Source organism: Pelecanus crispus, chromosome 1 (genome assembly GCF_030463565.1).
Source record: "Pelecanus crispus isolate bPelCri1 chromosome 1, bPelCri1.pri, whole genome shotgun sequence".
Classification (NCBI taxonomy): Eukaryota; Metazoa; Chordata; class Aves; order Pelecaniformes; family Pelecanidae; genus Pelecanus; species Pelecanus crispus.
The window spans coordinates 133,544,079-133,570,357 of record NC_134643.1 but is presented as its reverse complement, the minus strand read 5'-3'; the positions used below and the strand labels follow the sequence as shown (position 1 = coordinate 133,570,357).

The 26,279-nt window shown below is 36.1% G+C and overlaps 1 protein-coding gene across 3 annotated transcripts in view; it reads right to left on the bottom strand.

Annotated features, from left to right (window-relative positions):
• The window catches only part of DMD (dystrophin), a 1,232,979-nt gene that overhangs the window by 326,502 nt on the left and 880,198 nt on the right, over positions 1-26,279 (bottom strand). For 2 of the 3 annotated variants that reach the window (XM_075717963.1, XM_075717968.1), the window contains exon 1: positions 24,615-24,776. In XM_075717963.1, the coding sequence (XP_075574078.1) occupies positions 24,615-24,776 (162 nt within the window). Of the gene's footprint in view, positions 1-24,614; positions 24,851-26,279 lie in introns of those variants that run through there. The other variant, XM_075717957.1, reaches the window with a different exon arrangement.

The window sequence follows — 26,279 nt, the reverse complement described above, 5'->3', positions numbered from 1 at the left end:
ACTCTTACTATGAACAGTTAATGTATTTCATCTGTAACCATTGCTTGAGGCAGAAGGTACAGACATTGGTTAGTAGCTTGCAGAGGAGCCACACAATTCTACTTCAGTGGAAGAAAAATTAGCATTTTTCTTTTTCAGAAAATACAGTTTTATTATCTGAATGACAGTTTCAGAAATATATCTGATTTAAATAGAAAAGAAAGAATCACTGGTAAAGTCGAATGACACTACTATAATAGAATCATAGAATCATAGGATTGTTTAGGTTGGAAAAGACCTTTAAGATCATCCAGTCCAACCATTAACCTAACACTGCTAAGTCCACACTAAACCAATTAAGGCTAGACTAGACTAAACCATGTCCCAAAGTGCCACGTCTACCCGTTTTTTTGAACACTTCCAGGGATGGGGACTCCACCACCTCTCTGGGCAGCCTGTTCCAATGCTTGACTACCCTTTCCGTGAAGAAATTTGTCCTAATATCCAATCTAAACCTCCCCTGGCGCAGCTTGAGCCCATTTCCTCTTGTTCTATCGCTAACTACTTGGGAGAAGAGCCCAACACCCACCTCACTACAACCTCCTTTCCGGTAGTTGTAGAGAGTCATAAGGTCTCCCCTCAGCCTCCTCTTCTCCACACTAAACAACCCCAGTTCCCTCAGCCGCCCCTCATAAGACTTGTGCTCTAGACCCTTCACCAGCTTTGTTAAAAGCAGTCACTAATAATTTGCTTATATATGTATTTATGTATATACACACACGGCTATATATAAGTAAATATAGATACTGATTTTGCAGTGGGCCTTTACAATAACAAAGACGGAATCCAAAGAAAATAAATTTCAAAATTAATGGCATTGCTCTGATTTCTGTTTTGTAACTGAAGAGTAACAGAGGCCTGAGAAGCAATGAGCTTGAGCATTGCAGTCTGGTCAAAACAGAGGAGGATGATTTCTTGGGATACTATTACAACCCACTTATGAATATAATAAATGTTCCTGGCAAAATAAAAATAACCTTAGAATAGAACCTTCACCATTAAAAGTCAAAATGAAAATATCCTTCTCTATATTATCTTTGTAAAGTAGTTTTGAAATACTGACATTTTTCCACAGACAAGATTTTCTGTGCATTGCAAAATACTGTTTTGTTGCTATAATTCCCTTGCTTTAGAGAAATGGAACTTGGTTTCTGCCACTCAACTTTTTCCTGGGACAAAAGAATGAAAATGGGTGTAAAACTGTCTCTTCCAGTATATTTTTATTTACACTTATTTCCTGTTATGTTTATATTTTATCAAATATGAACATTTTATAGACAAAGTAGTTCCACAGTTCCAGAAAGAAATAAGCTTGTCTCCAGGTTTTACTGTTCTCATATACTTGCTCTCCCTTGTACTACAAAAGATGGGCCTTAGCTAAATAACAAACTGTATTATACATTGGTTGGCATTAAAAATTCTGACCATATTCAGGAATTCACTACATGCAGTTCCATAATAGTGTCAGTCATGGCTGAAAAATAACTGAAGATTAGATTAATGTATATCACCCATTTTTATAGTGCTGTTTTTCAACATGAGAGGAAATTATTTTTTTTTTATTCACAGACCTCAGTTCCTAAACCCAAGGGCTTATGGCACTGGCTGCTAACAACTCACTATTAAAAAATGTTCATCTTTGTCAGTTAATCCAACTTGATTTTTAGCTTTTCACTGATTATTCATATTTTCCATGCCAATAAGGTATTTCTCTATCTTACTAGCATTGACACACAATTTGACGTGAAGCACAATACAGAGATATATATAAAATTCTGGAATAATCATTTTCAAGTTTAACATATCTGAAAATTTGGCCTTATCTGATCTGCGATATTTTCACTTTTAGTCACTAAACTAGTAAGCTGCAAGAAAATGTTGTACCATATAGAGGACAAGCTAAGGATTGATGCAGTCAGTTCTCCAGGGGTGAAGAACCCAAATTAACTAGGAGGCTGTTAAGATGCTTCTGGACCCTGTCTCCCACTCTCCCCCTCCCTGTTACCATAACAAAGTCAGTTCAACTGAAAAGCCATACTGGGAGGTGGAAACAAGAGCCTCCAAATGTGTTAAATTTTTAAAAATTAATGATTTGTATCTCCCTATGGAAATGAGAGTATTGCTAGATTGTGACAAGCAGTTCTTCAAGAGCTAAATCCTGGAAGGACTCCAGACTGAGGTCACTGGCTTTTTGCAAATGCCAGCCTGCAAAACTCGGAAGTATTTTGCAGTCTATGCTGCTGAAAAATGTATCTATCTTGGTATTTTTTTTTTGTTATTCAACTTTCTGACCTTATTCCTTCTTTTCTCTTGAAAATTATCATATTCACATATGCAGATACACTTCTTCCCAGTGGATTTTTCCACCAGACAAAAAAAGTAAGATTTATTTTTCCTGAGAGCTACATTTGAAGGCAAACAATTTTTTTGTCAGTTATTAATTATTAACAAAAGAAAACTGACTTTAGGAAGCTACTATTTCTGTTCCTTCTACTTTACCCCTCCAGAGTACCCTTCTAAATACCTCCAATACAAGCATTAGAAAATGCAAAGATCTAAATTGCCACCATTGTCCATGGGATTTGAAGAACTCTCTAGAAACATGGGCTGAGGATCATAAAAACGGGAATAAAGAACTGCACTAAGAAATAAAAGAGAAATATTACACATAAGACAGAACAGATGCCATTATCTTTTAGTCCTGACGAATCAGCTAAAAGCAACATCAGTTTATATATCCATGACAGCGTAATATATTCTGGTTAAAAACAAAACAAAACTCTGAAGCACTGACAAGTTTAGGAGCTATGCCTCAGCATGTTCCAATACTCTGTATCAGCTGCTTTCTCAGAAAGGCTCCTAAGGGTTATGGAGGTGCCACTGGCTGATCATTTCTAGTTGGTGTAGTGGTGGCACTGATGCCACTATGCCAGCCCACTCCCATGACCCTCCTTCTGCTCTCAGTCTGTGCCTTGTGCCAGAAAGTTCGGAGGACAAAAGTAATGGGGACATGGCTCTAACAAAAAGCAACAGGAGCAAGCTGGCAAAGTTAATGCAAAATGGCTGGGCTGCTTTACTGAAGATGGGTTCTTGAGGAATGGAGGATGACAGTTGTTGGTGTACAAGTACCTAAAGTTACACATTTGTCATTTGGATTTGGGTGATGCTGAGAGAGAACACCAAAGAAGTGCAACACCAGTAACAGAAGTGTAGGACATTATTAAGACTGTGGCAATCGAGAAGATGTGCAATTAGAATTTTTTCCTTTTTTAAACAGATTCCTGACAGAGGTATAACTGCTGTGATTTCATTTTTTCTTAGTCTGTATTCCAGATGTAGATTACTGTGTAAATGAGGTTATTTTAACTTTGAGTGTGACCCCTATATTTCTTCAAAACAAAACAAAACCCCCCAAACCAAACGTAATTCTGAAAAACTGCAAAGACCTTAACCAGTTTGTAAAATTTTAGCTTCCTTTCAAACTTTAATTACTCACTGATGCAGATGTGCAGGCATTAAGAAATAACAAATAATTATAACTGATTCACCATGTATGCCAAGGTAGTTCTCTTGAGACTTGATGGTTTATTGTTTTCTAATGTCACTGTAGATCAAAGGAAAATGTTTCAAACTGTCTTCCACAGCATGAGAGATATTGCATATGGAAATCAGATCATACGAGTTAGTCTCTTGGAGGACTGTTCCCTACCATAAACAACTAAAGTCATATAAGAGAGACGTTAGGGGAGATTTCTATACATGCACACAATTGTACAGAATTTCTGGCTGAGGGCGTGCTTATTGAATTACCTCCAAATTGAAGCTCTATCCACACATTAACAATCACTCAAACCCTAAATAGCCACAAAGCATGATCATACTCATTATTCATACCAAGGAAAAAAAAAAAAAAAAATCAGCAACTGCCACAACAGCATTGACCCAAGAGCTGGGTCCATGCGAGCTGGACATGTATTCCCTGGAAAAGGAAACAGTAGCTCCTGGCTAACTGTACCCACACTGCCTCCTTCCTACACAACTGCTTAGCTGTGGCTGTACCATATCCACCAGCTCACCTGTTTGAGAAAGGCGAATGTTTCAGGCTGAACACAAGCACAAGTGCATGAAGGCAAATCCATGAAGGATGGGAAAACAGGAGTGAGAGTTAACAGCAGGATAGGGGCATGAGAGGGAGGGGGTGGAGGTGTAGGAAAAGCAATGATATGCAAGAAAGGAGCTAACTGATATTTGAGCTGCACACTCCAGAAAGGCAGTCAATCCCCAATTACCTATGGATGATTTAACCTCAATTCTGGATTAAACACAACATGAGACAGAGGCACTACAGCTGATTCAGTAAAGAGCTAGTTTAGGTCAGATAGACTTAACTAATGCACGCAGAGTGCTGTGTGAACACAGTAGTGTAATTTCTGGGGCCACCTCAGCAGCACAGCATCTTTCAGGAACAGCCTGAGTTAATGAGACCTGATGAGTCTCAACTGACTGAATGCAGAACCACTTACCTGTTCCTGCATCTGCTCCCCAGCTTTATCTCATTTAAAACAGCTGCAATGAGCCTATCTGTAATCACGGCATCTCCACAATATTGCAGTACTACTAGCATCTGTGTATGTATGTGTGTGCAGAAGAAAGAGGTCAGAGTCAAGTCTTCATTGTTGCATATTCCATATAATTTTTTTTTAAAAGGCACAGCAATTGTGGATCAACTTCGTAGGGCAGCCTGAGGATACCTGTACAACTGTCCATAATTTAATATTGCACATATTTCCTATTATTCCTATTGGAAGGATATTTTCAAATATTAGTTCACTATTTCAACCTCTAAGTCACTGCTTAGACAGGCTATTGCTTAGAACTTGCTGTCACCAATTCTTCTAGCTACCTGATGATTTTTGTCGTTGTTGTTCTTCACTACATCTTCTACCAGGAAAAAAAAAAATGTATCTGAAACGTATATATGTATATGTATACAGACATGTTCACACACATATATATACAGGTAATAAGAAACAGTAGACAATATTTGGATATGGAATACAATCCATCACAGAGAGCCTAAATAGCCTTTTGTACTATTATCCACTGTGTTTGTTATCCCCCTATTGGCAACAAGAGTTTCAAACCTATTGCTCATTTCTCTTCTGCAACATTATACAAGATGGAGTTTATTTTTGCAGATGCTCTAAAGTTTGTAATCTTATATTGTCACAACATTTTTTCCAAATAGAATAAAACAGTCACTGAAACTTTTGAAGTGATAGTCTGAAAAAAAGTTTGTTCTAGCACTAATCCTTATGCTAACAGCTTCCAGGCAGAAGGTCTCTGAGTGAATAACAATAAACAAACAACTAATTTTGTTAATGGTATGTCACTGTTCTTATCTAGCTCAATATGAATTGTGATGTGACAACTCATGAATTTCAGCTATAATACTTGGGAACTTGCTCAAGCAATCTCATAGACATTAGTAGTTACATTTGAGAACCTGCAATGGATTAATATAATTCACTTTTGGAAGAGGGACAGAAAACTACCCAGGAAATTTTAGGTGAATTATTCTGAGCTCAGTTCTAGAACATATGATTAAACAATCTGTGAGCAGGGAAAAGAATAATAAGTACCAGCTAACCATTTATCAAGAGTAAATAATAACCAGTCAACTGAATTTCCTTTCATCTGGAGCTGTAAGATTTACCAATAGTGGATAACAGGTAGAAGTTGTGTCTGATGCCCTTAGCAAGGCTTCTGATACTGCCCATGTGATGTTACCACAAGCATGTTAGGAAATTTTGATTTAAATGGAAATTAAACTAATAGAAAAACATAAGTGTTCAAAAAACAGGTAGATGTGGCACTTCGGGACATGGTTTAGTCTAGTCTACCCTTGATTTGTTTAGAGTAGACTTGGTAGTGTAGGTTAATGGTTGGACTGCATGATCTTAAAGGTCTCTTCCAACCTAAACGATTCTATGATTCTATAACTTGAAGGTGCTATATGGGAAGGCAATATCAAGTGAAGCTTCATACAGATTTCTACTATGTCTAATATTAATTTTCAATAATTGTTTAGTTGATGGAATAGAGGATAGATTTATTACATTCACAATGATGGAAAACTGAACCAGCAGCAAGCACTTGAGAAGAGGAACACAAATCAAAGTGGTCTCAAAAAACCTGATCATTCAATTCAATGAGTGCAAAACACTAAAATAACTAGCTGAATAAAGTGGATGAACATAGAAATGGGTTGCAAATGACTGGACAGATGGTCAGAACTCTAGAAACAAGGATAAAAATTTTAAAAAGCAGGATTCATTTAGTCTAGAGAAGATTGAACTGAAGTAAGTATCAGCCCTCAAATATGTGAGGTTATTGCTGAGAGTAAACTGTTCTCAATTTCCATTGTGGTGACATAATTAGCTTCAACTGCAGCAGGGGATATTAAGGTTGGAGACAAACATTTTTTGAACTGCAAGGATAGCAAAGCAGTCGAAAAAAAAAATCTGCAAAGCTACAAAAAAAAAAACCCCTTGACTTAAAGAGCAGGTTAGACAGAAACTGGTCAGAAATTATTTAAGTCTAGTTGATCCTGCCTGGGGCAAAAATCTGGACTGCACAGCCTTTCAAATCTCCTTCAAGCCCTATTTATTACACCTATCATTCCTTTGTGAAAAAAAATAACTCTATAAAAAGTAGCATAAGATAGAGCCCTATGCTAATTTATAGTGTCATTTTTCACAGAACTTTAAATGATGGTTTGCATAAAAACGTCATCATGGCATTCCCTATAGCTAATACATTTCCAACTTTTATATTGATTACTTGATAACAATGGAGAAAAAACAAAAAAGGGAGAATGAGAAACAGTACCCACAGACTGCCTGACTATAATAAGAACAAAACTTACTAAATTATTTCTTCTCCTGAATTATCTTACTGCTATTGAAATTGGCCTCTTTTTGTGATTGTAGTTTCTCATAGTATGATATTTTTTATAGAATGACAGTGACTTCCTTTTCTCTATTTTTGATTCTACTGAAAATTGCTAGCCTCAATTTCTTAGCTAAGATATAAGGTTATTTTACTTTAACTGACATATCACATTTCTCAGAAGTTTGGTAGCAGAATGATAGGTGTGTGCTGTAATATATGGATACAAAGTATAAAGGAAAGAAAGGCTATGTGGATGTTGGGGTACCATTGTATGTCAAAAAGTACTTAAAACCAAAATTGGATTAATTAACCCAGAATTTATATTTCAGGTCTGAAGAATATGATGGCCCAAGAGAATCAACAGTTTCAGAGAGGGCTTAGACAACTTCATGGACAATAGGCTGAAAAATAGATGCTACAAGGAATAGGCAGTAATATGTCTTCTAATATCCCAGATCAACAGCTATGGATGCTAGGAGTGGGGTCAGTATGAGGGGAACAGTCTGCAGAAAGTAGCCAGGCTGGTACTTTCTCCCTGCCCAACTTGTCCTAATGTCACCACCAGAGACATTTTGATGCACTAGACAGAACACTGGTTTGACCCAGTAAGGCAGTTCTCATGCTCTCAAGTGTGGTGAAACCCTATTTTAGTTTCTAGTTACTCTTTTATTTGTTGTAGGTCTATAAAATACCAGTTCTGCAACCTAAAACACTGAGAGATCTCTGGCAAATACAGAGTTATGCTAGACCAAAAATATTTGTTAAGAGCAGTGTTGTCCTCATCCAAATTCATGCCAAATCCTATGCAAGATGTTTCATTCTTTTTCTAAATTATAGGGAAATCTGTAGTGTTATAAAAAGATCCTCTTTCAGTAGTAAACAGGAAAAGGGTTTGATTTGTTACTATGTTGGCATAATACATTATTTATGTTACTAATACATAATATCTTTTCTAGCTGCTGCTAAGAAGAGTCTCCAAACACTTGACTGTTTATCTAAATCAAGGAATAAAAAAAAAAAAAAATTGGTAAACATGATACATATTAAAATGCTTTCCATGTCTGCATCATATTCCAATTATTTAGTCATCACAATTTTCCGTAGAAATGAAAAAGTCTGAAAAAGTTGACAAGGTTGAGGCAACATGAACGGTTCATCTGAGAATCCAACTGCACCTCCCTCTAGGGAGTAAAAGGGCATAACTTCTCTGTGCCTGAACAGATTGCTCCCAACTGGAGCAAGGAGGAAACAGAGACCACGTCCTAACTCCTTGATTCATGTTGCAGCTGCAGCCCTTCTCAGGCAGCACAATACAAATCTGCTCCTCACTCAGGCAGTACGGCTTGGAAGATTGCAACACAGATCAAAACGACTGAGTCTAATGATAATGCACAAGACAAACTTCAAGAATTACAGATTTCATAAAGCATGTTTCAGACTAGTAATAAGCTTGTAACAATTGAGCAAAGGCTGAAAAATAGGTAAGTCTTTTCACCCGGCTCTTACACAGGCTGCTTTGAAATCAGTCTTCTCGTATTTGTTCTCCCTAAATATTCAATACTGCATCCTTAGTGACGTTTCTTAGAAGCAAAATATTACTTTCTTCCTGACGCACTCAAATAAAGAGCTCTGTACTGGGAAAGACATGCACATCTTCTTATTAACTGACTTGTTATTCCTGTTCATCACTCCTGAACTGTGCAAAGAAGCCATTATCACCAAATTACAGTCTACAAAATGCATGGAATAAAAACCAAGATGATTTGGACTGAGACAAAACAACACATTATATCCACAATGTATGTTGAGAGCTTTATTAAACAAAGTTGTAAGGAAAGTCACATATCTTCTTCCTCTCTTGGCTGTCGCTTTATCTATTTCCTATGCTCCATTACCTCTGCACAAGCCCAGGAGGTGTTTGCACGTAATAGCATTTCATTCTTGATCGAATTTACACTGAGCATTCCCCTCATATTATGCATACATACGATTTTGCATTTTATCGCCACTTAAAACAATCTTGTGAACCCCATGCAATACTTTGGGAAACATACCTTACAACCAAATTTTAAAAAGGATAATTTTAGTTCCTGCAGATGCAAAGACACAAGACTTAAGTTCAAGAAATCTTTCTGCAGTTCTTATTCCGAAAGGGACATAATTATAATGCATTGTGCATGTTTGTTGTCATTTTGAAACCGTGTTCCAAAGTAGCTGTTGCAAGTAGATTAATGCCAAAAGAGATAATAGTTTGCTCTTTGATGGCCAAATGGTTAAATGGTTTGGAAATCTGAGATAACATGCCTAACATTTGGTAGCAAGAAACGTACAATCACTTTTGTTACGATCTACCCCAATTTTGTGTCAAAGAGTAAGAATTACAAATGATTTTGTCATTGCTCAGTGACATATGCCAGGAATTTGTATTGCATCTGAAATATAATCAAAACAAGTAAAGCATGTTGTTTGGGTTTTTTTTCCCAACAGAATCAACAGTGTCTAAATAATTTGTAAAGAGATATGAAGACAGGATCCCTGTCCTGCATGGTTTACAAGCTTCTTCCCTAAGAACTCATATAGCAAATCTCCATAGTACATGGGCAACCAAAACTGACAGGTATCAAAGGTAAATGAGAATACTGCAGAAAGGATAAAAAGGATAATAAAAATCTCTGCATTTGGGTGATAAAATTAAATGTATGATTTGTTAGATGTTATAATCCTACTTTTTCAGGGAAAGTGGGTATGTAAACCAGGAAAATTTCAAGTATGTTCTGAATGAATACATTTTATCTCCTTTTTGTACATATTACAGTCAGCATACAATCTGCAAAAGCAGACCCAAAATATCTGGGAACAACTTCCCGCCCCGCCCCTTGTCCTGTAAAATGCTATACACACACAGTCTTGATATATACCATATTTATTTCTCTTTTGGTATTGCCTCTTCCGTTCCCTTATTAAAATAAAAATAATAATAATAAAATAATCTACATTTTTACAAACAATTCCAAAGTACTGAGTTTTCTCTGAATTGTAAAAAGAAATTCAGTTTATATTCTTCAAAATGCTACTCTCTTCTCTCCCACAACTGCAAGGATAAAAGTGTAAATTTAACCAGATTTCTACCATGGAGAGCTTAATTTTAAATAATGTTTTGGGATTTGCATCATTAGTTTTAAGTGACAGAGTTGCTTGCATTAAACCATACCAAACTAAGAAAGTAAAGTTTAAACGTTAAGAATTACTGGACTGAAAAAGTTGCCATTTTTAACCTGAATCACTCTCCACACATATCCTAGGTTTCCTCATCAAAACACAGATGGACAGACATATACAAATGCCTGCATTTTAAAAAGATATTTAAAACCAATGAAATAATTTAATTGAGAGACAGAACTGAATATTAACAAATATTTAAAAGTACACTGTAGTATTTGAGAAACTACTTGTAACAGGATAATTTCCTGGAAGGCTAGCATTAGAGGGGACAGAGCTGTGACTGTTTTCGTTAAATCTTACATTTCTCACTGAATTTCTCATTTAAAGTAGCTTTCTACTTTGATGTGAACATGGACACTTGGCTTTGTCTAAAAGTCTTTTTAAAAAAGGTCTTATCGAACATAATAGAAAGAAATTGCTCTGAGAAAATGGTGTGTAGTTATTCCCATCTTTTACTACACAAGCTTACTTTACTTCAGTGCAAACTATAAAATAAGAACCAAAAAATAGTTCTAATATTTAACTTGTACACTGCTTAGCAGTTATTTCTGAATTATTTCAATAAATCTCTTCCCAGTTAGATTTTTTTTTCTTTTTCCTTCCCTAACCAGAATACTAGCAGACAGACAGACAGCAGGGTGTTGCCCGGCAACAGTATGCCATGGACAACTCTTATAGGAACTGGAATCCTCTGTGCTGTGTCACCTTCTTCACAGTGCATCCCTCACAGGGAAAATTCAGATAAGTTTGCAAAAAGAAAGGGAAAAAAATACAGAGATGAATTGAAATGAAGTCAGAATGTCTCCAAGGAGAAGAATCAGTAGCAAAACATTAAAAGGAAAAGATCATCATATTCTGTTAGGCATTGTGCAAAAGTGCTTGTTTTCACATTATTTTTAACAATCCATTACAATTCTTTTGATGTACCAGGAACTGAAAATGAGTCCTGCTGTTCATTCTTTTTCTGAGATAGTACTAAAAAAAATAATCTGCTATTTATATGGGGGTTTTGTGCTGGAAACGATAATTACAGTGAAAAAGTCTCATTATGCACTGGCAGTAGAAGGAGAGAAAGTTGAAAATGATAACGTAAATGGCTATTTATCCATCATTCAAAACAGGCTGAAGAATCATTTATCCTATATATTGTTAAATAGCATCCCCAAACATCAATGCTACAGCAAGGCCTAACAATGATCATATAACCCATGCACTTCAGAAATAGGCGTACAGTGAAACATGAAGTCAAGAGAACACATTTTCTGTGAATCCTACAGTGAAAAACCTCAAATCTTCTCATAAAAAAAAATACATGTTTTGTATTCTATACTAAGAGGTCTCCAAAGGCTGTCCTGTTATTTTAATTAAGATTTGTGATTTTAAGATTGTCTAATGAAAGAATTTCAAAGGAATTGGGTAATGAGCACCCAAGGAAATTAAAAGTCAGGTGCACAACTTCCTTAGATTCCACTGACAATTCTGGTTTATCTATAAATCATTCTAATAATTAGAGACATACAAAATTATTAAATCCATACAAAAATACTCATAATTAAACAAAATATATGAATTCTCACCTTGACAAGAAATATTGGAAAAAAAATAATAAAAAAATACAAAATGAACAAACATGACTGAATAGAAGTTTCAACCTGTAAGATTTTCCTTAATCCTAGCATATTTAGCTAGAAAGTTTAAAAGAAAGGTACTTGTTAGTCATTGTTCACAGAAGGCAAGTGATGTTTGACCTAAAAACTTCTGCAGTCTAGCAGGAAGAGGGGGAAGGAGGGAAGGAAAATTTACTGACATTAAATTTGCATAAACTAATGTAGGTAAAGACAAGAGCATTTTTATCTTACAAATCTTTCTCCTTCACTGAATTTTTGCACTTCATCAATATGAACCTTTATACAACTGTCGTAAAGGAGACAGAAGTCTTGCAAACTTTTGCAATTCAACAATTACACTGTTCTTCCTACCCTTTACTCTCCATCTACATTTCATCCATCTTTCCTGTCTTCTCTTAACCATAAGACCTGTGAGAATTTCACCTACTTGTTCCCCAACTCAGCACAACGTTCTAAGCTCTGACTGAAACCACTTATAAATATGCAACTTTTTCCATCCACATACACCTTATAGGTGTTATAATTTTAATGCACAAAACCCCACTAATTCTTTTCCTGAAAACCCTTCTGTCTCTAAATCAACCCTATCAACAATATCTGTTGTGGATTATTATTGCAGGTGTGTATAGCTCTGGAAGAAGTAGTTTAGTCTAGGTAAACAGAAGTGCTACTTTTGAGTTCACATCATCAGGCCCAACATGTTACGATACACCTTACAGTCATTGCTCAGAAGGACCAGTTGGCTGTGCTCATCCCCAATTCAGCTTCCACTGCCTCCAAAGCACTTCACCGTGACTTGCACCAATCTGCACGAGAGATCCCCTTTAGTAAATTAGTACTAAATTTACTAATTTTATTTCCTCTAAATTAGCTGAGGAATACTTACAAATGGCTGAGACAGTTGATTTTATTAACCGATTCACAGCACATTGATGCTTAGCTTTTCGAACTATCATCTAGTACCCACAGGTATCATTTGACTCCCTAGCATCTATATTTTGTTCTTTATCACATGCTTTAATGACAGGTTGGGGGAGGGGGGGGGGACCTCACCCGAAATCACACTACCAGCAAACGTGCTAATAATTTTTACAGGTTCTGATGCACTGTTATTTCTTTGCAAAACAGTCACTTTGTCAGAGCTGAATCCCACGTCTGAATGTCATTATAGGAATCTGCCAAATATACCAGTTTTCATCACAGAAATACTATGACATATGGGCCACATATGAAGAGGTAGAAGTATTTATAAGAACAGTTAAAAATGCTATCAGTGCTGATCACAATGCACAGTAGGAATTTAAGACACATGGATAAGATACCACAAAGGAAAACAGTCCCATTCATATGGTCAAACATATGTCAAAAGGTTGGACATTTACCCTGAGATCTAGTCCCACACCATGCCACCTTCAAAACTGTCTGTTTGAATAAATGATTCTGTGAAATACACAGTAAGACATCTCTGGTAACTCACAATAGCCCAAAAGACATTCTTCCCCACAAACAGAGAAATGCTTAAATTCACCTTCTGTTCATTATTTCTTTCCTTTACCTTCCTTGCTTCTTGGTCAAAAAATATAACAGACATTTCTTTGAACAGGAAAGTGAAATAAAATGGGTTCTTTTTGTTACCTCAGAACCATTTTTTCCAAAATATTAAAACCAGGTGCTGATCAGAAACAGGTGCTTATTTTTTTCCAGAGACATAAAGTGTCAAACTGTTCTGTTAAAACATCAAAAAGGAGCCACTTCTTCGAACATGAAAATACAGACTTTCACTTACTACTGCTAATATTAAAACACAAGTTTTCTGTGGTTTTGTTTTGGAAGTTTGGGGTTTTTTTTAACACAGAAATCAAATTAAACTAAAATTTGGATCTCTGGTATTCAGGGGTGACAATGGAGACAGTAGATGAGAGAAAGAGAAATCTGACAGTTTTCCAGTGTCCCAAAGGAGTAACATCACTGCCTTTGGTCTGGCTATCCAGGGGCTTATTTGTGCTAGTGAATGGTGGGAACTGGCTGTTGCTCATTACAGGAAACCTGCTTGGTTTGCAGAGTTATGTCAGGAATCTGAGTGGGGGCAATCACAGAGTTGCTGCATTCCCCATGGAACATGCTGGCCTTGTCATACAGATATTTTCTAGTAGAAAACTGCCCCACCAGAAAGGTGGGGATGGGTAAGATCAAGTGTAGATAGGTATCTATACCTGAGCTTGTTACCGAGCATATATTGAGAGAAACAAGCCATTCCAGGAAGCAGTGCGCCCCACCTACTGTATATGTCCACTTCAGAACCAGGTAAACTAAATGACAGATATGCCAGTTTCTTTCTACTGAATTCAGAGATAAGTTAGATGAGGCTTGGTCAAGTTGTTAATCAAGTTAGAATTGAATTTTTGGCAATTATGATCTCCTCAATAATAGATCAGAGTGTATATACATACAGCCACAAACCCCTCAAACATGATGTATATTTTTTTAATTCTTTATACTTATAGAGAAAAAAATTCATGTCTAGAAATCAGTTACAAGTATTTAAATTATTTTGATTGTTCTACTTTGATATTTTGTTAGGCTTAGACTTGAGGTTTTTTTATTTTTCCTTATTTTGTCGTCTTAAGCAATTTCCACATTCCTGTTATCAACAAGCAATGCCAGATATGTGAGATGCTGAGCAATTACAACACTGAATTCTCTTGCTTTCCAGCATCTTTCCAGTGTTGATTCTATTACCTAGTTTCCACTTCAGTGGATTTTTTTTTTAAAGGAAATCCACACAAGATTATCATTGCACTGTAATAGTCTGGATCAAAGAGCTTTTATTACAAATTTATGACCTATTTTTAAGATTTGACATCAGCAAAAAGCTTAATATCATTAGTCATTAACAAATTAGCACTGCACATTCAGAATATTTATACCATGCTCTTGCCTAGTTATTTAAGCACACAAAAATTAACAGTAAGGATTATATGTTTTTCTTGATCAGTGGATCACTTTAGGTCATATTTTATCACTCTGAATAGTCTTCCTACCTTTTATTGACTATTTATGATTGGAGGTTTTACAATAATCCCTCGGGAAAAAGAAATGGATAAGCATTATATTTTCTTAAGCTGTACTTCTGCGATCAGCACGTAACTGCAGCAACTGAGTTACTTGCATGTTAGCGGCTAACAGGAAAACTTCTCTTGAGCAAATAGAGTAGATAGTTGCAATATTTGAACTGCATGAATGCCAGTGTGAATTACATGTTTAACAATTCAGCTGGAGAATTTGACAAGTCCAGAAGCACGAAACAGAAAGTTGGGAGCTGGCTGAGGTGACTAAACCTCTATGTATGAAACTCACATTTGGCTGCACAAAACCTTTCATATAAGCAGAAAGCACATGAACATTAGGAGTGCCATGGTGATAAGTCAAATTGATCTTTTAGCTCAATAAGAGCAATGGTCCACAAAAGCAGCAGAATACAGTCCTGGGAATTGATTTGTTACCTTGCTTATTGTACCAGCTAGCAACAGAGACAAATGAGAGGTTTGAGTAATGTGAAATGGCCCACACTTACTACAAAAACAGTTTTCTTTTAATTAAGTCCTTCAGCACTTGATTGTGTGAAGAGCTTAATTCTCTGGTTCAATTCAGAAAAATACTTTAATGTCTTTCTTGAGGAAAACATGCAGTCATTGCTTTTAATAGGGTTACTTTCATATTTCAAGCTCAATGTGTACTCAGCCATTTTCTAGGATTTCATTGCAGTGCATAGTAACCTGAAAAATTAACATTCTATTTACTTTATAAATTTGTTGCCTGCTAATATGAATGTTTGAGATTTTATTTTTGCAGTAGTGAAGGAGGGATTATTTTTATATCAAACAAAACAAAAAATAAACATACAACGCCTTCTCACCACCCTCCCTGACTAGTGAAAGAAAAAGAGAATGTAGAAACACTAAAATCTAACTAGAAACTAGTGTTTCTTCAATATGTTGTTCATTATTAACAAAGGACATCAGCTGTTAGAGGTGTTAGTCAAAATCAGACATTTTGTCCTCATCTTCTGCATGCAAAATTGAGTTTAGTAGAAACAAAAGGAGAATATATTGAAGAATAGACAGGCCAAAGGGGATTCCAGGCAGCAGAAAACAGACTGGCCATGTTCCACAAAGGTGAAGGTGGTAGGGCAAGCAAGTGAAGATCAGGCAAATTCAGAGCACTATGTCCCTTTCTCCTCAATCCCCCCTAATACCAGCTTCCCAAGACATTCAGTTCTCTCTCCCATTACTTCTCTCCCTCCCCAGAACCATTGGAACTTACTGTTTATTTATCTTAAATGTAGTGACAATGCATGCCTAGTGGTGGGTCACATGAAGAAATAAATGTGTATAATGGTTAGGGAATGGAGAAAAATATTCAAGAGCCCTGCGCCCCTGAAAACAAATATGCCTTTATGCCTCTGTTACAGTGTTTTTATAAATTTTACCTTTCGCTTTTAAGCAGCTCTACATAGCATAAAATTTAAATATTTCACAGGAGCTTTAGTGAGTTAGATGTCTGCCTCGTGCTTACATTTGAGTCAACTACTTATTTGAGAAGTTTTGATTACTTCACATGAGTATTACAAAACAATATATCCATGTAAATCAACAGAGAACTCTCCACGAGAGCTTCTTTAAGTGCAAAAAATTATTATAGTATTCCACTGGGAGAAGAGAAAAAGGAATTCCAAGAATTGGGCTTGCTGCAATAGAGCTTAGTCACTAGAAACTAGTTATTTGACACATCCCACAGCTTAAAAAAAGCTAGTGACATTTTTTTAAACAATCCCTTCATGAAAAAGGAGGATAATGACACTGCTGGCTGCTCTGCCTCAAGAGGGAATTGTCCATCTGCTAGCAAATCCCTGAATCTATATTATTTTTAAGCAGTGTTTATAGAAGTATCAGAGCACCCTTGGCACATTAAGAAACCAATAGGGCACATTTCAAGATGGTAGATTTTTTTAGTTAAAATTCTGGGATCGTTTTCTTTTCTACATAAAAGAACTGTGTTCCAAGATCAGCTTCATTAGGAAGCTCTGCTGGGATTTGATGTTTTTATTTTCTTACAGAGAAAAACTTATTTCTCTAAGAGCAGCTCCATCTCCTCACACATAAAATGAGCAAATATACCATTGTTCCCCCTAGTTTTCATTTGCATTTTATGATTACAACTAGATTAGAATGTTATACATCGCATCATTATTTAGAAACAAGCTGCTTTTACATTTCCCACAATTTCCGAATAAAAACAAAGCCACTCTTAGCTTTTCTTGTTACTACTGCTAATAATGTGTGTTTATACGGATACAAAAATACAGCCCCCTAAAACTTGTGTAACTGTCCTAACAGATCCTCACTACTACTTAGAACTAAATAATTTGTTGACATGTTATCAGGACTGCTCCAGCTCTTAACGCAAATTAGAGCTGAGGTGAGAGGGGTGCAAAGGTGGCATAAAGCCATGTTTTCCTTCCTTTAAAGTGTGCTTCATTGACAAGGTATACAACACAGAATCTTGTTATTTGAAAATAGCATTCATATATAATTACAGAATACTTTAGGTTGGAAGGGACCTTTGGAGATCATCTTGCCCAACCTACTGCTCAAATGGGGCCAAATTCAGAGTCACATCAGGTCACACAGGGCCCTGTCCAGTTTTGTGTTGAATATCTCCAAGGATGGAGAATCCGCATCTCTGCACAGCCTGTTCCAATGTTTCATTATGCTCATCATGAACATTTTTTCTCCTAATATCAGAATTCCCTTTGCTGCAGCATGTCTGTTGCCTCTCATCCTTTTGCTGTGCACATTTGAGAAAAGTCTGGCTCTATCTTCTGTACAGTCTCCCATCTAGTGACTGTAGACAGCAATACGGTGCCTCCTGAGCTCTCCCCCAGGCTGAGCAAGCCCAGCTCTCAGCCTCTCCTCATATATCACATGCTCCAGCCCTGGCCACCTTGGTGGCCCTGCACTGGACTCCCTCCATGTCTTTCCTGCACACTGGGAAGCCCAAAACCAGACACAGAACTCAAGATGTGGTCTTACATATGTTGATTAAAGGGGAATGACCACTTCCCCTCAACATGTTGGCTAGGGTCTCATTAAATGCAGGCCAACATCTAGTTAGGCTTTTTTTGCTGCCTGGGCACACACAGAACTCATGAAGGTTTAAGCAGTTTTTACACTTTCTAGCACAACAGGATTTCCCCATGGTCCACACTGTGGAGAACACAAAACTTTAGTGTTTTCATACCCATGGTATGTGTGTAGAGGGCCCAATGCAGCAGGTCTCTGAGTTGCACATACCAGCGGAATGCAAACACGCACAATGAAAAATTGATTTGGATAAAAGAGTAGGTCAGGTAAGGTCCAATGTTGATGGAATAGGTCATTTATACTTATAAGATAGGTCAGACTTAGAAATACAGAAAAATTCGCTATTGAAAAATGCAACCCTAGTGAAAAGTGCATACATCTAATACTCAACATACAAAGGCAAATGAAAATGAGTTTTTACACTCTTGTCCTTTCCCCGCTGAACCTAACAGGATGCCAGTTGCACTAATCATGATAATTTATCTTTCCCCAGAAGCTTATTTGGCAGGAATTGGAAAAAAATAATCAAATTATTTCACAATAGGCCAATAAAAGCAAACAGAGGAAAGTTATCTTTAGGCACAACTGTAGTACTATTTTTTGTTTAGGTGATGATTTACAGCCTGACTGAAAACTAATTGAAAAACGATGAAAGTATCTCTTCTACTTCAATGAGTTTAGAATCAGATCCTTAGAGGTAAAATTTTTATGCACATCTTAGGGATTAACATTATAGAGAAATAAGGAAATGGCTGTTAATCACTCTCCAAAAGACAGTGTTTAGACAGCTTTTTTATTGTTGCAGAAAACAAATATACTCTCTAACATACTGTAATGAGCTGGCCAAGCTATGTTAAAATATCAGCTGTCTTTATGTGCAACGAAGTATTAAAAAAAGAGTCTCCTGACACATATTCTATATCCCTTGAGGTCCAATTTTCAGATTAATGGATTTATTTTTCCTCCCCTTTCCCTTTAAAGACTCAGATTTCCAGGCCCTCTAGGGCATCCTGCTGCATTTTCTACCCTTTAAGAACAAGCTTAAAGGCTGACAGACATTTTTTCATTTTCCTCTACTCTAAAAAAGCTAAAAATCTTTCAGCATACCAACCTTGTAGTTCTAACTTTTCCTAATATATTTAGAAATCTGTTCATTTATTAGTTTTTTTATTCACTTCAAAAACCGAAACCAGCCTTCCCAGTACTTCTCATAAATTAGAATTAATTTTAAAAGTCTAACAGCATGACACAGTATAAAGTAATAATTCTGCTAGATATCCCATGTTAAACAGAACAACAATAACACTCTGAAATATACATAAAATAATGATAGTAGTCTCCTGAGCAAATAAATCCTATGGTGAAATTCATAGAGGCAAAGGAGGCTTGGCATACCATTTAAGTCATGAAGTCACATGTAGGGTTCTGCTGTCAGAGGAGGTGCACAAAAATGCCAATGAACCCTCCAACATGCTGCAGAATCAGTTTCAGCTCCAGCCCTGCTTTAGGAGCTAGTTGATCCTGGTCCAACAGTGCCCCAGGGAATGTCTGCAGCTGTGTGTTCATATGGAAATAGAAGATCCTAGAGAATGTGAAGCTTTGAAAACAACCCTCAAAGCAGCATGACAGCATGGAGAGAGGGATTGGGCAAATACACTCCTGAAGATTGATTCTGAAAGTGTGAATGTCAACTCCCAACTTACTGGCACCATACCTGCATTCTGGACTAGTGAACTCCTCCCTTTAAGCACATCAGAATACTAAACTGGAAAACATTCAGCTCCAAGTGTAAAATCTTCTATGATGTTCTTCAACAGTACATTAGCTGAAGATGTGCTAAGTGGGTCTTTTCATGCATATGTCACTAGTACGAAACTTCTGCACACCTCTGTAGAACTTGAAGTACACTATCCAAAAGGTTGAGGACTTCACCTTGCCTACAGCTTACACTTCTGATATAAACTATATGGATAGACACAAATGTCTGTGGCTGTAACTACCAGTTTTCATTCAACATGGGCATATTTAGAGTACATTGATTCATGCCCCTTAATACAGAACTACAAATTTAAATTTAGCAATTACAGTGGCTTCTGTAAGAACAGGATATGAATTTGGAAAACTATATTTTTATTTCCACAAAAATTTATGTTGGAAAACAATTTGGACAGAAAACTTCACATTCTTCTGATCAGAATATTAATTGTAAGGTTGCATATGAAAATGCACGTATAATTATAAAGTTGTATACTAAAATGCATGGTATGTAACCATCGGAAAGGATAGGTAAAAAAATCCTCAAACAAGGGGAATGTCAGTTAAGCCCACTCTTTCATCTGAAGTCTGTTAATTGCACAGCTTATAAACAATTATTTTTCCTTAACAGTTATTTTACTATCATCAGCCGCACAAGATCCTCAGCCATTGAAAAAATCAATTCAGTAATTAATAGTGAAAACGATGTCTTCATTCCAATTTTGTCTACTTCTCTAATTGACAGAAGTTCAAACCTACTTTTTGAATAGTGACAAGTTAATTGTGTAGAAATAAATTATCTGAATCTTTTGGGATGACCACTTTAGGATGACACAAATCATTACCTAAAAATATTTTTTCCTCTTTGCTTAAAAGTCTCAGTAACTAGCTTGGCTGTAGGTCTTGTTCTACATAAATACCTTTTTCAGACTAATCCCCTCCACTGCACCTAACAGTGCAGACTCAACCTATACTCTTAGAACCAATGAGTAAAAGTAGGCACTGAAAATTGTTTGTAGTAAAATTCATTAGCAATACTACTTATTATTATAATGCTTTTTTACTAAATAAAATCTATGTTCATCCAGTACAACTGAAAACCATATTTTCAATAACATATGTTACAAAAAGTTTGGATGGACAGCATGTCTTGGCAAAATCCATGGACAGAATTAAAAATTTAAGGTGATTTTAGTATTTGATCTCTTTGAATAGCATTGTTAGTTATTTTCAAGCTTTGCACAGCCTCCATGGTTCACTGCTTTTAGTAGTAATCTATTCCTGCTGCAAACCTTCCTCAAAATACAATGATGCCAAAGCAGAGTTTCTGAGTAAAGGCTTGTTGGCATCTTAAGTAACAAGAGGTTTCCATTTTTCCATAATGTAGCAACATGTAGTTTATCATCCTGTTCCTCTGTCTACAATTTTCTCTTTTATGAAGAATCCCCAACTGACCTTCAGATATAAAACATCTTGATTGTTTTGAAGTAAGGGCAGTGAAATGAAGCAACAGTGTAAACTGTATTCTGTCGTGTCCCTCACCTACTTACATCTTGGCATATTATATATTCTCAGTATTTCTTGTGAACTTTATTTGCAGATGAAGGTTGTCTAAAGAAACAATACGATTCTCTTGTCAGCCTGCCTTACATTTATTTCTTTGAGGATCAAATCCTGCAAAACATCAGTCTTCAAGCAGATGAGTAAAATATAATAATTTTCCTCTACTGAAAACATGGATGCCACTAATTCTAATAGTAAATTTCTTTACTACTTACTTTTTAGTGTCTTTTAGTTTCATTATACAGAATTTATAGAGATGTATAAATTTATAAAGATGTATACAATCATAGATGCCTAAAATATGTGATGCTTTTGCTTGAAAGAAATGTATACCACTCATATAACAGTTTAACTATAGATGTTTAAAATGAATAGTCATTATGCTACTCTTTTAGCATGCTCCTTTTACTACATAGTAAGTGCATCACTTAGGAGAATTTAAGTTGTATTGTTTCTTTCATTAAAGAAAAGCTGCCACTAAAACAAGCCTTTTTTAGAATAGTTGTCTTTTCGGTTTTGTTTTGTTTTGTTCCATAATTAACCTTTGTTCATGCTATTCACACAAGAGTATCAATTCACTGTGATCACCTCCAAGCGAAGCTCGAGTGGGGGCTAACGATGTCTTAAACATTTATGGAGAAAAAGTATGGTCTTGTGGTCTTGTGACACAATCAGATTGAAATGAACTTAATCAAAATGCCCCCAGAGACTTAGCTTCAACATTACATGATGCTGTGAAAAAAAGGACAACCTAAGGTCACTTATTTTTACCTGGGTGATTTGGAAAATGTCCTGTTACATACGTTGCTAGGATATGGGATTTCTTTGCTTTTAAAATGTTTACTTTGACATTTCAATTTCTTATTAGAAATGTGGCTCTCTGTTTTGAAAGAAATATGAAATAGAAACAAACCCCCAAAACAGTAAGAGTTTGGCAGCACGCCAATAGGACTAGCAGTTTGAAGTATTCTAAATTCTTGGTGAGCGACTAGAGATGTGTTATAGTAAAACAGCTTTCATGGAGCATGTGTCTTTAAAATGATGGTTTTTTTATAAGGGAAGTAGTTGGCTGTGTTAAGCTGGTATTTTACAGCTAAAGTTGAATAACTGATTAAAAAAAAAGTCAATGTACTGAGAGTGAACTCCTATTAAAGCTCACTGAGATCTCTGTAGAGGTGCAACAAACTCTCCAAAAAGAGCACAATGCAATACTGTGACTTTCGATGACTTTTAAATCACAACCTCAAGAGAGGTATGACTATGATCTATTACAGTATATACAGATCTGGGGAGGTAAGCACTAATTTTGGATTTCCAACTTAGACCATATCTGGTCTGACTTTTCAGAATAGCCAAGTACCCACATGTCCAACTTCATCAACTCACATACTGCTGCAGACACTCTACACATTAGAAAGCGGCGGGGCGGGGTTGAGAAACCTAAAATTCTTTGGCAGTTTTGAAAATTCTGTCTGCTAATCTCACTAATAATCCAGTGATAGGTTTAGGAGCAGAATCAAAATTTCATTACATTAATTTCCATGTATTAAGTGATATTAAGATGATCGTTAGAGAAGAGGGAGCCAGTTAACAGAACTGCAGTCTATATTTAGACATTGATTCTTCCATTTCATCAGAGAATATATTAAATGTCACATTCTGTTGCACAGCCAATTAGAGAGGTAAGCACAACAGAAAAGAGTTTTCCTGCTGGTTTTGTTACCAGCACAGCATGGTATCAAAAAAAGAGACAGGGCTACCCAGCCAGGAACAGAAGTGAGAGGAAGACTGCAATAGTACTGGCTTAACCAGCTAAAGTATTTTAGCCTTGAGTTAAGATGAAATGCAGACGTAAACCAGTTAATTTTAAAGCATGTATAACATGAATTGAAATTCTCAAGAGTTAATAATTTGATCTCATATTTAAGTAAGAGAGATCTCCAGAAGGAAGCAAGCTATGGATTTTGCCTGCCAGAATAATATGCTAAAATGAAGCATAAGTAAGAAAATCATATAATGCTGAACCAAGTATTTGGTAACATAAAATTTTAAAAACAAAGTGATTCTGAAAAAGGTTAAAAGATAATGTGCAAACAGGTCTTCTTTGGCCCTCAACCTTTTCAAATGACATAACAGCTATTTTAATTTAGTGTCCTGTGTAGGTAATACTGCAACTATCACTTCTTATTAAAAAATACCCATGACACTTTAAAGATATTTTAATTACTAAACCCCTATGTAATTCTACATGGTAAATATTGTGATCATTAATCAAGATGAAACAAATACTTTACTCATCTAGACGTTAAAACAAACCAAAAGTCTCAAAAATAGGAAGTTTAAACCACTGAAAAAAAAAGGATAATGTAAGAAAACAAACAGAATTAATCCTATGAGACATCTGCATATTTTAATATACATGTTCTTATAAAACTGCTTAGTATGGATACTAGGCAAAATGTGTCCATTGTTTCTCCCTCTCTTTCTACTTTAAGCAAAGAGAAAGAATGTCAATATCTTCCTTACAATAAATCAGATTTTTTATGACAAGGAGGAGGAGGAAGCAGAAGAGAATCTTATAAAAGAGAGTCCTAAACTCAGTTTAGAACTCAGCTGAATGGAAATTTAACAATGAAAAGTTTTGCACAGGCAAGCCAAATCTTTTGTATTGAGCAATGTTAAATCTAGAAGGCAGGTAATTACTTCCAAGCTGTATAATACCAAATTACTTTTATTGCTACCAAGTAGCTAAAGTTGAAGTTTAGCCTTTTTTTTTCTTTGCTCATACATTTCCATATTTTTCTCTGTTTTCAAAGTAACACTGATGCAGTTTTGCTGACAAAACACTTGCATTAATGAGCTGTTCTTTTCTTTAAGATGACTGAGGAGCTTTTCATAACCCAACAGCAGCAGGATATAAGCCTCTCAGAAAGTTATTACAGAAGCAACATAAGAAAAGGTAAGAAACAGGGTATCTTTGCTCCTGGCAACCTGGAGCTTACTATGCAATTCATTCTTTTTCATGGGGTTTATATTTCAGCCATTGGCTTACATACTCTTACGACACAATCAGCACCAGCAATAGAAAGATAAAAGAGATCTGCCTTAAATACCAGAGACATTATTACTCTTTTTCCCCCCTCAATTATCTTAACATTTAATCCAATAATTGTGTTCATGGGATAAAGTAGCTTAAGTAACAACTACATGCATTGCAGCCTATCATCTCTCCTGTGTTCCTTGTTGAAATGATTTAATACAGAATAAAGATCATGAGGCTTTCAACTTGAAAAATCAGTGTTTCTCATACCTTTTGTTTGATGATCATGTCGTTGATATCATCAAGATCACCTACTACCACTCTCTGAGATTTTATCTCTCGATCCAGTCGAGAAAGCCAGTCAGTGAGTTCTGCCCATGCCTTATTGAAGTCAGCCAAGGCTGGAACCTCCAAAAGCACAGAAGATGGCATTTCTGGTTTGAAGGTGGTGGTTTCCTTGGTTACCCTGGTTTGTGTATCCACAGCAACAGTTTCACCAGAAGTTACTGAAAGAAAAAAAATGCTAAAATTACTGAATAAATGGACTATGATAAATGTTTATTTCAGTAACAGAATTTATGTAGTAGAAAGGGTAACACAGAAATAAGCTTGTTTCTTGAAGTTATGTCTAGTGGAAATAAGAAAATTAAAACTAAGAGTATATATTAATTCATTTTTCCACAGTATTTCTATTGTAGTGTATGTGTCACATTCAGCATTCTCAGCTTATTCAATTTTCATCCTTAAAAGACCAGTGGGACCTAGTAACACTAGCAAAGATCTCAGTGTAATAAGAACCCCTCACTCAAGGTCACTGAAGTATTGATATACATGAGTCATTTTCCAAAATCTAGTAGTGTGGTCAGATCTGTTGAGGCTAGAGGCAGATTGAAAAAAAGTTGGTTGCAATATCCAGTGTATCACAGCATGACCATGTATCTAGAAACACGTTTCTTCCATGGTCTCCAGTCACTCTGTAGCTGTGAATTTGTCTCACCAACAATCTTCTAACTCACTGTTACCACCAGGTATTTCCCATAGGCTCTGTGACCAATATGGGAGGCTACACAACAAGAAATTCAGCCTTGGCTGATTCTTGATTTTTCCTCTTCCTAACTTGAAAATATTATGAGCTGTTATTTGGATACTTGTGGATTTTTTTCCTTCTGTTTGGAGAAAATGGACACATCTCCTTTGTGTCCTTTCTTGCTGTATTAGCTGGGTTTTAAAGAATCTGTTCATTATTCATTGCTTGGATCGGGGAAGTACCCAACACTGAAGCACAGTATCTTTCTCTGCAGTCAAAAATGATGAGAGGTGCCACAGATAGCTACCATTGAACAAAGGGGCATGTAATATCAAATAATTCAGAACTTCAAGACTGATTTTTGCTTCTCAATTTTTGTTATTTACAAATAGATGGCTATAAGCTGTTCGGCTATTTTTGCCCTCCAGTTAATCATGCATAATCATTATGCATAACACTATGGCAGATTAGGCTACACTGAATTGTATTTTGTTATTTTTTTCACATTTTTTAAAAAGTCCAGCCAAACAAGAAAAATACTAAAACAGGGAAAACACAAGAACAGGTGGCATTGCTTCACTAAGGTGCTAAATCATTAGAAAAGAGTCTAAACACTTACCCTTCAGAGTAGCTACAGAATCTCTATCTGAATCAACTGCCTAAATAACACAATAGCTAAACCAGGAAAGCCGAAATAAAGCTGTGTGGAGTGTGCCCTACATTTTCTAACATTGAACTGCAAAATATAGTTATTGGAAAACAAATATAAATTTCTAAAGCCCCAAGATGTTTGTTTGCATTTTTCCCAGTCTCCTTACAGAGTAAAGAAAACCTGTTTCCTGCACTCTTCCTGTGGGGTAGACTGTCTTTAACAGAAAAAAAACCCCAAACCAGTGTCACCCTATGCA